The following is a 14,206-nucleotide window of genomic DNA, read 5'->3' on the forward strand; positions in this document are numbered from 1 at the left end:
AAGTTCCCTTGCCTGTCACACCTCCTTTATACCTCTCCCTGACCGGAATCGCGTGAGAGCAGTGAAAAACAAGTTTGATGGTTGCCAGGAGGACAGATTTAATTAAAATCTGTTTTTCCATCATCAAAGCAGTCTGTGCAACAGAGCGATGGCTTCATAAAAACATGTCCTTCAAAACCTGGGTCACTGTAACCTTAAGATTGGGCCAGATCTTCTGGTTAGAGCATCCCCCAGAGAACTTTAATTACTCCAAAACACATCTGCAGCACAGGCCTGACTTTAAGCAGATAAGCTGCATCAAAAGTGAGTATAAGTATTAATTGACATAAAAGCATCAAAATAATCATTCCTATATCAAGGCCTATCATCATTACTAAAGCGTATTCTAGTAGATTAAATTAGGGATGCATGATATTGGATTTTTGGCTGATAACCAATACCTTTACTGGTATTTCCCCCCTAGACCCACTTACAGAGATTACACAGCTTTTTCTGCTGTGGAATTAAAACACTACATTATTCTGCAGGTCTTTGTCAGTTTGGGTGCTACCAAATGCAGATGCCAAAAAGGGTCTGAAAACGATGTCACACTTCAACTTGGATTATGTTTAATGTCAAATTTATTCATGACATTTACTCTTTCTAACACAATGTCAACACCCGAATGGTGCAACTTTGTAAATTTTCACAAATCTAAAAACCTGTTCACAAGTGAAAAGCGCATAAGTATTAGTGCATTAATAGATCTTATTGACAGTTTCTTCAATTAAAAAGTAACTTAAAACAGAAGCCTTTCATATCGGTGAGTTATTTTGATGGAATGGCTGATATTTAACTTTATCTCTAATATCGGCCGATAGCACACTGATAATATTGTGCATCCCTAGATTAAATCATAAACACTGAGGCGGCTGCCAAGCTGTGCATAAAGCATGGCTTAGAATACAGATTTCCACATTTTCAAACCTTAAACGTAAAAATAGGCCTCGCTTTTCAAAAACTGGCTGAACAAAACACAGATTGCTGGTCTCTTGGTCACAGACACTGCGAGTTCAGTGAGACTGCAACTGAACGTTCACCAACGCTTTCACAGTTTTGAGTCTCCAACAATTGCAGCTTGATGAGATGCCACCTTCTGTCACACCCTTAGGATTTGTACAGCCTTACACTGTGACGGCGCAAAAACTTCATAGTAATCACAGTTTCCCACCTCTAGTCTTTTTATCCGACCCTCGATGCGTACGTCTACTAAAAACTCTGGATTATGAAGCCACACTTGTAATAATCACACATTTCTGCTGGAGTAAAAAAGACAAAACTAGATGAGTTTGAAGCTTTATTTTTTATTCAAGACCACCTTCCTGAAGCCTGAGTTATTTTTTCTTTAAAGGAACTAAAAACTTTTGTCAGATTGTAAATAATTGAACCCCTCTGAACTTGCAACATAAGAAACAAACCTGCAGAGAGTCATACTTCTGATCCAATGTTTTTACAAATATAGTTTTTAAAGATGTATATAATAATCTGATCGGATCTTATCACCAGTAGTTTTGTCGCGATAGACAATAAATCAGTTAATCGCATGATAAATGAAAATTATCAACTTCATTTTCATTTATTGGCTTTATTGTTTCTTCGTGTCTCTTTTTCTACTGAAGACACTGGATGACAAAAGGCTGGTGCTCCACTAACCCATCCCTTTCTCTTTTCGCTTTAAAATCTGTTTTAACCATCCAAAATCACATTTTTGGAACGTTTAAAGTAGCTAAGCTTCGAGCTAAGCTAACAGGCCGACCTCGGGAATAAACCTCCGTCTTGTCAAAGCTCCAAAATTCACGGTTGAAACCTGCGCCTTCTTCTAAAAAGTTGTTTTTCTCTGCAAAAAGAAGCTGAGAACTTGTTGACTGATTTTTTTTAATTAAAAGCTTTGTGTGACAAATGCTATGCTAAAGAGCTCAAACCACACCGAGCGTCCGCCATTTTGAGAATCGAAAAACAGGAATGAGAGACAGCCCATGTCACGTCAAGGGGCTTCCCTCCCATTTTTCTTAGAGACATGCTGCTCGTTCCCTCACTATCCATCCTTTGGTTCAAACAGTCTTATACTGCCGTCAGGTGGTCAAAAAAGTTACTACACAAAAATTAAACATTTCTTCATAAATTTGACTATAATTACTAATTATTGTCAAATTTCAAACAATATTATCGTTTATCGCAATAATTTCTAAGACAATTAATCGTCCAGCAAAATTTGTTATCGTGACAAATCACCAGTAAACTGTTTTTTTTCCACTATGGGAGTGGGACTCGGTTTGCTTGGTGGCTCCTCCGATTGGAAAAGTCCTTCGGATGAAGGACGAAACGTCTCAACAAAAAAAAGAAACTGTCCAGATGACCTGACTGAACATTGTTGGATTATTACCTGGATTATTGAGCATGAACTTTGGTGTATAATGATCAGAATTTAGTAACGTTGTCCGTTTTTAGAAAAAAATGAATAAATAAAAGATGAACCCCCCTTTTATGTTTGAAAGTCGAAGCATAGGATGGGATTGTAACACAAATTATGGACTGTAATTCATTAATTTCTGCAATTTTTCTGACTTTTTATCTTCGTTAATGTTGGATTTTATGACCAGATGGAAAATTAATATCTCTAACTGAATTCTCTAATTCTGTAAATGTGATATTATTAAAGTATTTATTGTTTCTGCAGCGTGCAGGCTGAGATCCAGGAGAACGGTCGGTGCTGTCAGGACTCTACGAGGGAAGACTCATTCGTCTCCAGCACCGGAGCCGATCGGTTCTCAGAGACCGCCACTTTCAGCGGCTCACGCAGCGAGATCCACAGTCGTACCGTCCCATCCCATGATCCGGTGGATCAACTCCCAGATTCTGATTCCAAGCCCCCTCCATCCACACTCGAGATGCCGTCATGTGAGGAGCAACCCAAGGTTCAGGCACCCAACGAAAAACGCCAATCTTCTGATTTGCACTCGGAAACGACCTCAGTTAGCCAACTTGTCGAGGCTGCGGAGGAAAAACGTTCAACTGTTGTCCAGAAGAATTCAGAGCTGCTTCAGGAAATCAAGCGGACAGAAACTTCCGAGAAGAACTCAGAAAGCCAAAAACGCAAAGCATCGCACCGCTCTGGAAGCATCGTCAGCAGGAAACCGTCCACAGATTCACTCGCAGTAAGTCACTTAAAGACTGTGCTCATGTGCAGATTTTATGGATTTTGCAGATAAGAAACAAACGGAATTGTTATTTTTTCCTGAATTAGTGCAATTTTCTCAATAATTCCTAGAAGAGTTCTGAGTTGACAACAATTACAAAAACGATAGTCATTCTTTAAAGTTAGTCACGAGGAGCCACAGAAGACCTGTCTTGACAGAAAAATGCTCAGAATGCCTCAATCAGGCAGATCAGAAATGAAACTGCTCTTGTGGCAGTTTGTTGGCTGATAACATAAAGTACACAGAGTTACTGTACTGCACTGTTAAACAAATACCTGGTAGGAAAAAATCAAAAGTTCATCGTTAACGTGTGATTTCCAAACAGGAAGAGCTGCAGGATATGTAGAAACGTTTTGAACCAATACTTTGTTGCCACACCTTGGCTGTTCCGTTAAGTTGGTCAAGATAAACGGACACACGATTTATTTCATGCAATCCTTTTCTTTTTAAATAAAGCAAAAGTCTGAGGTCTGCAACCATTTTGATCCAAAATGCTCAGTAAAACGTGTCTGGAGCCACAAAACCTGCAACAACTGTGATTATCAACTGATGGCCCATGGGCCGCTGAGTTTGTTGGGGGGGGGGCTTTTCTAGCCAGTGGGGGTGACATTATAAAACTAAAATTACATCATGAATTTAACATTTATTGGTATTTTTACATTTTAAGATGAAAAAAACGACCATTTCATGTAAAGAAGGAAAATAATTATAGTTTATACCGATATGGGTAAAAATGAAAACGCTGAGCTCTGCAGGACTATGTGAGGGAAAATAAATAAGTATCGTGCGGGGCTGCGGTAGCTCGGTGGCCAGTGCAGCCGTCTTGTAATCTTGAGGTTGCGGGTTTGAGCCCGAGTTGCATCTGGCGTAAAACAAATTGCATGCGAGTGGTGACCCCTGAAGAAGAGAGCAGCCGAAAGAAACTGACTACTTCAACAATTTCTTGTGGGATCAATAAAGCTCTTATCTTATCTTACTAGTAGTTATTGGGCAAAAATTTACAAACATTTGACAATAAAACTGCCAAAACTACGGTAGCCTTTTCTGTGGTGGGTTTAAAAATCAGTAACATGCCATTAAGTTTTGGTGAAAGCTTCAAAGAGCCGCCTATGAGGGACTAAAGAGCCACATGTGGACCCCGAGCCGCAGGTTGCAGACCCCACGTGCAATTTAACAGGAATAAATTTCATTTTTCTGATCATTAATAAGTAAATCCGTTCTTAAAGTTATTGATTGTGTCAATTTGAGCGGATTATTCTACTTTTTGCAGCATTCTCATTCGTGGATTTCTGACGACGACATCTTCAAGCCCAACTTGGAGCAGGTGCCGGACAGCGATGAGACGACTCTGTCCGCTCCTGCAGCCGAGCCTAGTGTTTGTCAGTCTCCTCCCAGTGTCATCCATCGCAGACAAATGGGTATTTTACAGTCTTTGATTTTTGAAACCTATCGGCCACAACGCAGATGATGTAACAACTGGAGTTTTCTAGTTAAAGCTGCAAATTATTCTCTCACTCGACTGCGAGAAGAGAACGTCATTTATTCTTGCAGCCCTGGTTTGGGAATTCCTGCAGCTTGTTCTTGACGCATCACCTTGTGTGGCGTTCGACAAGTGTTATGCAATTGGTCAGAAATTTGAAGTGGGCGTGGTTAATGCAGGAAAACGAAAATGTTGAATTTCCTGCTGTTGGACTTGCCAGGAATTTTGCACTTGACGTATAAAGTATCCTGGCCACGACTAGCTTCGTTCTTGTTCTTGCTACCGCAACAAAAATAAACTTTTTTTTTTTTTTTTGAGTATGCAACAAGATTTAATTCATTTTGTTTTGTTCAAAAATAAAGCCTTGAAAACAAAGTCATGCACAAAATTCAGAGCTACTTCTAAATCCAATTTCAGATCAGTTTCTGGAAAATTGTTATAATAATTTCTGTTTTGTTTTGGGGCTGTAGCGGCCATCTTGAAGTGGATTATCTCCAAACTATGATCGGTTGTAGATGTATATCCAGTCATTACTTTCTGATTGTTTTATTAAAATTATGGTTCATAAGACATTTTGCTAATAGGCAAACAAATAACCACATACACATTCTGGCTCTTTAAAGCTAAAAAGTCAAGAAATAGAAGAGGTTAACCCTTGGGACAAAAAAAGCTTCTCTAAATCTTATAATAGTAGATGGATAATAAAACATGTCAGTTGTCAAGTAAGAAGTCAGTACTACAGTCAAGGAATTTATAAAACTGGATAGTCGGCATACTTATAAAAAACATTCCTGCAGGATTGGACTGTGCAATGAGAGTGCGGCCACACCTTGGCCCGAGTTAATCCAGCAGGTAATTCCCATCCCGTCGCAAATTAGAAAGCCACTTTTCTTACATAAGCTCTGGGTGTGACCAGATCGCAATAAAATGTAGCCTTGCAAGACGTCAGTCCTCTGGAGAAACCCAATGTTGGGAACAGCAACACAGATAGTGAGTTTATGACGTTCTGTTGCGGGGAAGCCGCTGCTGGACGGCGGTTTCTTTATGATCATAAAACCATGTTTTTAGGAACAACTGCTGTGTAATCTCACTTCACATATATCCACCTTTCTAGACTGCCTGAATCCTCATTTTGTATGCTTGGTTCCTTAAAACTCGATGTTCAGTTTTAAAAGAACTGCCGTATTTTTCAGATTATAAGGCACCATATCAGTGAACGGGTCTTCATCTGCGTATATTTTTTGATCAGTCTTTTTTTTTTTTTTTTACAGTAATAACATGAAGAAAAAAAAAACATACAACCAAAACAAAACAAAAAAATCCCTCCCCCCTCCCATACCGGATCAGCCGAACAGGCACAGATGTATTTACACAGGCACTGACACACTTTCAGTAAAAGCCAGAAATGGCTGCCGCGTGTCCCAAAATCTTCCAACAGATCCCCTCACAGTGTTTCTGATCTTTTCCAATATGACACACAACTTCTCTTATCCAGTGTTCATATGTCGGGGGATGCAGATCCTTCATCTGCATAAAATAAGTGTGGCTAGAAGAGAGATAAAAGCAATCGCATTGCTCCCGTACTTGCTGAAGGATGCATCCACAGGGGACACTCCAAACAGTGAAATGAATGGTGACAGGTGCACAGATGGTCGTCTGCGTTTTAAACTGAGATCACCAAATGACATAGTTGTAGCTGTTTTGGTTGAACCACAAGAGGGTAATGTTGTATGTAAACAGATTGGCTCGGTGTATGTGTTGTAAAGGAATCTCAGCTACTACCACACACCAAATGTTTGGACAATATCTGTAAAAATGACCGAGTTAGAGCCAATTTTGTGTTGGCTAAGCTCAGTTGGCTGTGGCAGCCATCTTTATCTGTATTGGTTCTAAAAGTTTTTTAGTTCTATAGGTACATTCAATGACTATATCTCAAAAGTTGAATTAAAATATGCCCGGTGGACTCCCTCAGTAGCTGATGCAGCTTTTGACACCTGGGTTTTGGGAGGCGTGCATTCACTGTGCGATCTCTATATTGATGGTTGCCTCTTTTGAACATCTGGTGCAGAAGTTTAACATTCACAAGTCACGGTTTTTTAGATATCTGCAGCTGAGACATTTTGTGAGGTCTAACTCTTGACTGTTTTCCTTTGTACCTCTCTAAACATTTTGTGGCTAAGATTTTAGAGTGCAGGTCTGATACCAAGGGGGCCATTAGCAACTTCTATACACTGCTCAGTTCATACCATGAGTCCAGGTTGACCTCCCTTAAATTGAAATGGGAATTAGACCTGGAGGAATCTATATCAGACTCAATCTGGAGAAAGATCATTAAGAACATTAATTCATCTTCAGTTTGCTTGAGACAAGCTGTAATCTAATTCAAGATAGCGCACTGGCTGCACTGGTCCAATGACAAGTTGTCCAAGATCAAAGCCGACCTGGACCCTGCATGCAGTCATTGCAAACAAACTCCAGCCACACTCTTGCATACATTCTGGACCTGTCCCAAACTGCAGACTTTGGCAATCTATTTTTGACACCTTCTCTGGAATATGTGGAAAAACTGTTCAACCATCACCGTTTATCTCACCGTTCGGGGCGCTCCCTATGGACACGTCCCTCAGCAAATGTTTTTTGTTCTTTTTTTTTTTTCTTTTGTTTGTTCAAAAAACCCCAAAAAATTCAATAAAAAGTCTTTGTTTTTAAACAAACAAAAAAAAAACTCTGCGCAGTGGTTAGTTACATACTTTGCTAACAGACATACATGAGAAATAGACAGGAATAAGACTAACTTAGTTATAACGTACATCAAAGTTGGATTACCGTAAATAGTCACATTTTTAACCAAATAGCCACTGATTTTTACAACGGTTAGTTTTCCTTACGTCTCACGATGTTTCTGTCTCCATCAGGGCTGTCCAATCCCTTCCGAGGCTTGCTGAAGCTCGGTCCTCTGGAGCGGCGAAGCCCGATGGGGATGTGGCGCGACTTCTACTGCGAGCTCTCCCCCTTCGAGTTCCGCCTGTATCTGAACGCCGAGGAGCGGACGTGTTGCGACAACTTCTCGCTGCTGCGGTGCGAAGACGTTCGGATCACCTCGACAGACGGCCGCTTCGACTTGGTCTTTTCTGGGAAGCGGGTTTACCTCCGAGCGGCCAAACGAGACGAAGCCGAGGACTGGATGGACCGCATCATCGAGGCCGTGAACAAATGCCACCCAGCGACACGTGCCGACGAGCACTGGGAGGTGTTGCAGCCGTCCAGTAACGGTGTGGACGAGCGCATGCTGTCCTCTCCGTCCTCCGCCTCCTCCAGCCCTGAGAGACGCCTGTCGTCCTCTGACACGAACGGAGGGCGGGACTTAACTCCTCCCCTTCAGGAGTTTGGCTGGACTCGTACTACAGACCCAGAAACAGATGCTGTCAAAGAAGCAGTTTTATATTCGTCCACAGATCCTGAGGCCAAAACGTGGACACCTCTGGTCTTCTCTCTCTCCTTGGAGGCTCTGAAAGGCTTCCGGGTTCAAGAGGGCAAGAAGTTATTGCGGATAACTCATCCTATTGAGGAGATCCGGGACGTGGTTCCTGATGTCTCGCAGGGAGGAGCGGACTTTTTCAAAGTCCTGACCGTTAAGCAGACACTGAGATTCAGGGCGGAGAACCCCAAGGAGGCTCGCTCCTGGAGGGACCTGATCCGCGGAGCTTTGGACTCGTACTTGGAGAGCGGAGAGGACGAACTTTCTGAGGAAAGCCCTCCAGTTTCAAACCCCAGTGTGACTGGAAATCTGCACAGACTGGTGCAGCACAGGCTGAAGGAAGACGGAGTTCTTCTGGTCCATCTTTACACGGTTCCATCTGAGAGGGGGCTGGACACGCAGAACTTCAAATGTGCCGGTCTGTTTCAACCACTTCATCTTTCCTCATTACAGTTTGACGCATTAGTAGAAGATCATGCATATTGCTGAAGAACTTGCTGAAAAACAGCTGAAATTAGCTACAAAAAAAACCAACATGCTGAAATGTAGCTGAAATGAAAAACCAAGACTTATTGAGCAGAAGAAAGCAGAAAGAACACATTTAAATGAGCACAAAAATAAAAAAAATAGTTAAAAAAGATGAAATTATCAAAAAAATACCTGAAAAGTAGATGAAAAGGCTTCTGCTTAAACTACTAGAAGGAAGCAGAAATAGCTGAAGTGAGCTAAAAAATGTGGAATTAGCTGAAAATGCTAAAATTAGCATGAAAACAGCTAAATATTAGCTCAAGTAGTAGAAAAAGCTGCAACTAGCAGAAAAAAGCTGAAATGAGCATAACGAGCTGAAATTACACAAATAAGTTAAACAGGTTGAAAGTAGCAAAAATTACCTAGAAAAACTTGAATTTATCTGAAAGCAGCTGAACAAGCTTAAATTAGCAGAAGAAAGCAGAAAGAACATGTTTGCCCGGTTAGGCTGAAAGAAGCAGAAATAAGCGCTAAATAAATTGAAATGATCTGAAATTAACAAAAAAAAACGTCTCAAAGGTAGCTAAAAAAATATAATGAAGCTTAAATTACCAGAAGGAAGTGGAGAGAACATTTTTGTTTAAATAAACTGAAAAATTTGAAATGAGCTCACAAAATTGGAATTAGCTGAAAAGGCTTAGGATAAAACAGCTAAATAGTAGCTGAAATAGCAGATCAGAAAAAGCCGAACCTTGCAGAAATGAGCTGAAATGAGCATAGCAAGCTGAAATCATCAGAAAGAAGTTAGAAGAAGCACAAAAGTGTTGTAGTTAGCAGAAAGAATCAGGAGCACAGAACACATGAAAGGAACTGAAAGTAGCTGAAATGTTGTTTAAAATATCGTTTTTTTATCAAATTAAGTAGAGACTATATATATATATTTAAATAAAGAGATAAATGTTATATGTAGAAAAATGTGTGCAGCCAGTACAGTCTGTTATAAATATAATTTCAGTTGCTTTGTTTTTGATAGAACATTGTAAAACTCTTGTTGCTGCTCAATCAGATGAATTTGTAATAATTGTCATTTAAAGGCTGTCCCAAGCAGATCGGGCCCTCCCTGGGCAGAGCCAGACTCTGTCAGTTTTCAGGCCTTTACTACTGCGACAGCTGCCACAGGGGGGACGCCGCCATCGTCCCCTCCCGCATGGTGCACAACTGGGATCTCACCCAGCGAGAGGTAAACGCAGCACGTTCACGTCGGAGAGAGGCGTTGCCGGTCGGGCTGTGTCCTCACGCTGTCCGTGTGTGTCCAGGTGTCAAAGCAAGCTCTACGCCTGCTGGCTCTGGTCGACCAGGAGCCTCTGCTGAACTTGGAGCAGCTGAACCCCAACTTGCTGAAGCACTCCGAGTCCATAGCTCAGGTGTACAGCCTGAGAGAGAAGCTGCGCCTGCTGGGGGAGTACCTGCGCACCTGTCGCAGCGGAGCCTGCAAGAAACTCCAGGCCCGGTGGGTTTTATACAGAACCTCCTTTTAGTCCAGCCTCGGGAAGCTCGGCAGCAAACGCAATTTCAGCGTTCCTGTTTTTAATATTTATTTTTACAATCAAACCACTTTTCCCCACAACACGGTTTGTGCAGAAACGTTCCACTGAGTCCGTTTTTGTAACTTTTGTACTTTTAAAAAAGTTTTTTTTTTTTTTTTTTTACAAATGTTTTCTTTATAGAAATGCTTTGAGAACTCCAGCTCCTTCAAAAGCATTAAAAAAAAAAATCTGCTTCAGTAAACTGCTTCTTTTGTTTTATTAGGCTACATTTAGCTTTTGGCTACTGTTCTGCTACTCTTGCTTAGTCTTTTTTGCCTTTAGCTTCAACTACTACTCTGCTACTGTTCTAAGTTTACCTTGTAGCTAGTCTTTTGCTACTTTTAGCTTTTAGCCAACCTTTTGCCTCTTTTAGCTTCTAGTTAGCCTTTTGCTACTTTACTGCTTATAGCTAACTTGTCACTGTTTCAGTTTTTAGCTGGACTTTTGCTACCTTTTAACTTTTAGCCAACCTTTTGCCTCTTTTAGCTTCTAGTTAGCATTTTGTTACTTTACAGCTTATAACTAGCTTGTCACTGTTTCAGCATTTAGCTTGTCTTTTGCTACCTTTATTTTTTAGCCAAACGTTTGCTTCTTTTAGCTTCTAGTTAGCCTTTTTTACTTTTAGTTAGACTTTTGCTACTTGTTTTGCTTATAGGTAACTTGTCACTGTTTCAGCTTTTAGCTAGTCTTACTACATTAGCTAGCCTTTTGCTACTTTTAACAGATGTTTAGCTACATTTTGACCATCTATTTAGCCTTTTGATCATTTTAGTTTGCATTTTGCTATTTGATTCTTTTAGCTACTCTTTGCTACTTAAGCTCTAAGCTACTCTTTGCTACATTATGTATCCTTTTGCTACCTTGAACAAGCAATTTGCTACTTATAGCATCCAGTTAGCCTTTTGATAGTTACCCTTTTGATACATCAAGCTTGCTTTCTGCTCCTTGGGACTTTTAGCTAATGTTCTGCTTCTTTCAGCTTTACCAGTTTAGCCTCCGCATCAGGATTCACATCATATTTTCTCAGAATACGTATTTTCTTCCACTCCTGTCTTAATCTTGTTGTTTTTCCTGATTCGTCTGAAGGATGGGGCAGAGGACGTACCTGCTGGAGTCGAGCCACCTGTACAGCGTCAGAGACCTGAGACAGGTATCCGTCTGACTCGCAGCATGAGCTCCTTTCTCCATTCGTGAAAGAGCTAAATGTTTTTTTTTGTTTGTTTGTATTTACAGATAGCAGACGGAGAGTTTGCAGCCTTCCTGCTCACGCTCGTGCAGGCCGCCTCTAATCACGTGTTCAACTGTGACCTTTGCACTCTGAGGGGCTTCATTTGCCAGATTTGCCACTCTGACGACATCCTCTTCCCCTTCCAGTTCGAAAGAATCATCAGGTGTGTTGTCTTTAGATTCACGTTTTTAATGTCCATTAGGGATGCACGATATTATCGGCAAGGTATCGGTATCGGCCGATATTAGCGATAAAGTTAAATATCGGCCATTCCATCAAAATAATTCACCAATATAATGGCACTTTTTATATATATATAATATATTTATATAGTGTTACATCATTTTCAGCCCCCTTTTTTGGCATCTGCATTTGGTAGCAGACCAAACTGACAAAGATCGTGCAGAATAATGCAGTATTTTAATTCCACAGCAGAGAAAGCTGTGTAGTCTCTGTAGGTCTAGGGCAGGGGTGTCGAACTCGCTTACAAAAGGGGGCTAAAATTAAAACCTTTTTCAAACTAACGGCCGGTTTCAGAATCTTCATTAACTGGAGTTAGATACCCAACATCTTTTCTTGGTTGCAGGTTCCTCAGAAAAGTTTGATTGGTCTCATTTGATGTTCTCTGTTGCACTTTTGACATCATAATCAAAGATTACAGAAAAAATAACATCTTGAGGGCCAGATAAGAGGTCAACGAGGGCCACATTTGGCCCCCGGGCCTTCAGTTTGACACATATAGTCTAGGGGAAAAAATATCAATATTGGTATCGGTTATCGGACAAATAAGTTTTAACGTATCGGCATATCGTCCAAAAATCCAATACCGTGCATCCTTAATGTCGGCTCCTGAAGGAATGTTGGAGCTGAAAATCCCTTTAACCTGAAACCTTGTTCTCGTCTCTGAACCAGGTGTACAGACTGTAAAGCTGTGTTCCACCTGTCCTGCAAGTCCAACAACCAGCCTTGTCCTCGCTGCCAGAGAATGAAGAAATACCTACAGAGGGAACAGCAAGACTGAGCTGCAGCTTTGTGGGAACTTTGGACCGCCGGCGTAAAAAATAAGCGAAAGGAAAACTTTAAGCGTTCGCATGAAGGAACCTCAAGTGCAATTATGAGCACGGTTTGCTCGTCCCGACTGTAACACGAAGAAAAGAGGGTGTCGGTGCCGCAGTAGCTACATGTTTGCACTAATTTAGAGGCGCGCACGCTGACGAGACGCAGCCGAATGCTTTGAAACCTCTGCAGATTCAGCCACGGAGTCCAAACAAAAGCAGGACAAGTCGTTTTGTTTTTTACTTTGTGTTGTGTTTAATTCAGCGCTCATGTTTACCACACTCTTGTTGACGCTGACCCTCCCGCTGCATCCGGGTCGAAACGATCCACGAGGCCTCGCCTTGCGGACTCGAGCCGGAGGCGCGTTAAAGGAAGAAAGAAAACAGTTGATTTTGACCGTGCCTTCTTCTTTTCCTCCTTTGAAGCTGGTTTCTTCTCGTCACATGCCAAAACGCATCGCATAACTTTTTATTGTAAATAACCAAAAACTTATATATGAATAAACGTCTCAACACAAAGTTGGGGATTTACAGAATATTCGTTTTGCTGCTCGTGTGGTGGGACACACTTATTCAATATTAAAACGTACTGTGGTTTGCTAATGAAGGTTTGGGGGTAAATTATTATATTTCAGTGATTCTGGGGTGAAAATAGAAAAAGCGTATTTTGCACTAAACTGTCACGGTTTAATAAATATTCCAACTGGAATATCTTCCACGGGAAGTGATTGTTTTATTTTTGCCTGTTTATTTTTTGGACTTTAATACCTTTTTAGTAATCTGATCATTTCTAGAGACTGCCAAGAATTAAAAAAAAAAAATCCTTGCGTGATTATTTATGATCTATGCACAATGTCATATTCTTGGTTTGTACTTGTTTTACCTGAAGTATAAACAGTCCTGATGAAATAAACGATTGTTTTTCTTCTTTTTAACCTAAATGCCATTTAGATGCATCTTGTGCTGCTGATATCTCCTAACTTTGAAAATAATTAAAGGTTTTTGAGTTTTAATGTCAACTTGACGGAGACCGTAAATGTGTACAAAGTGCTTTTAAGAGTCATCAGGCTCAAAACCTCAATTTTTGAGACAAAAAATGGTGAATGTTGATTTGCTTCCTGTTGTCAGCCTCTCTGATTATTTAATCTTTTTAGCACTGAGGCGATGACGTGATAGTTCTCTTCTTTGGGAGTTGGGTTCTTTTGGTACCTGATTTGAAGGTTTTGTGATTTGGCGCCAAATTTGAGCAGAAATAACAAGTGACGTGCAGCAAGACTCTGAGGCAGCGAGGAACTGATTTTGAAGTCACAAGCAAAGAGATCAAAACAATTATTCATTAAATAATCTTGAATTAATTCTGTCAACCTGGAAATATCCATTTTCAACGCACCAGTATTCGAAATGTCGTGATTTTTTTAACAAAAGCTGTTGAACACGATGAGCACAAATAACACTCAACAGGTAAAAAATATAGCTGAAGCCAAACAACTATGCCTCATCGCTTGGTCACACGTCTTTATCTCCTTCCATTTGAAGCCGAGTCGACCAATCACAGCTTACGTGTGCACGTAGCCAGCCAATAGCGTGCCTAACGGACTCTTCGGGACACGCCCACAACAGACAGGAACAAGCTTGTGAATTTTGTTAGTGGCGAAACCTAATTCTGCTAACAGTT

The 14,206-nt window shown here is 40.8% G+C and overlaps 1 protein-coding gene across 1 annotated transcript in view; it reads left to right on the forward strand.

Annotated features, from left to right (window-relative positions):
- Positions 1 to 12,751, forward strand: part of plekhm1 (pleckstrin homology domain containing, family M (with RUN domain) member 1) — an 18,290-nt gene extending 5,539 nt beyond the window's left edge. The window contains exons 5-12 of the mRNA XM_037691225.1: positions 2,717 to 3,194; positions 4,507 to 4,654; positions 7,632 to 8,612; positions 9,757 to 9,902; positions 9,979 to 10,172; positions 11,335 to 11,398; positions 11,482 to 11,639; positions 12,389 to 12,751. Coding sequence (XP_037547153.1) covers positions 2,717 to 3,194; positions 4,507 to 4,654; positions 7,632 to 8,612; positions 9,757 to 9,902; positions 9,979 to 10,172; positions 11,335 to 11,398; positions 11,482 to 11,639; positions 12,389 to 12,497 — 2,278 coding nt within the window. The 3' untranslated portion in view covers positions 12,498 to 12,751. The remainder of the gene's footprint in view (positions 1 to 2,716; positions 3,195 to 4,506; positions 4,655 to 7,631; positions 8,613 to 9,756; positions 9,903 to 9,978; positions 10,173 to 11,334; positions 11,399 to 11,481; positions 11,640 to 12,388) is intronic.
- Positions 12,752 to 14,206: the final 1,455 nt, after the last annotated feature.

The sequence above is a fragment of the Nematolebias whitei genome, chromosome 17 (genome assembly GCF_014905685.2).
Source record: "Nematolebias whitei isolate Nwh7 chromosome 17, NemWhi1, whole genome shotgun sequence".
NCBI lineage: Eukaryota > Metazoa > Chordata > Actinopteri > Cyprinodontiformes > Rivulidae > Nematolebias > Nematolebias whitei.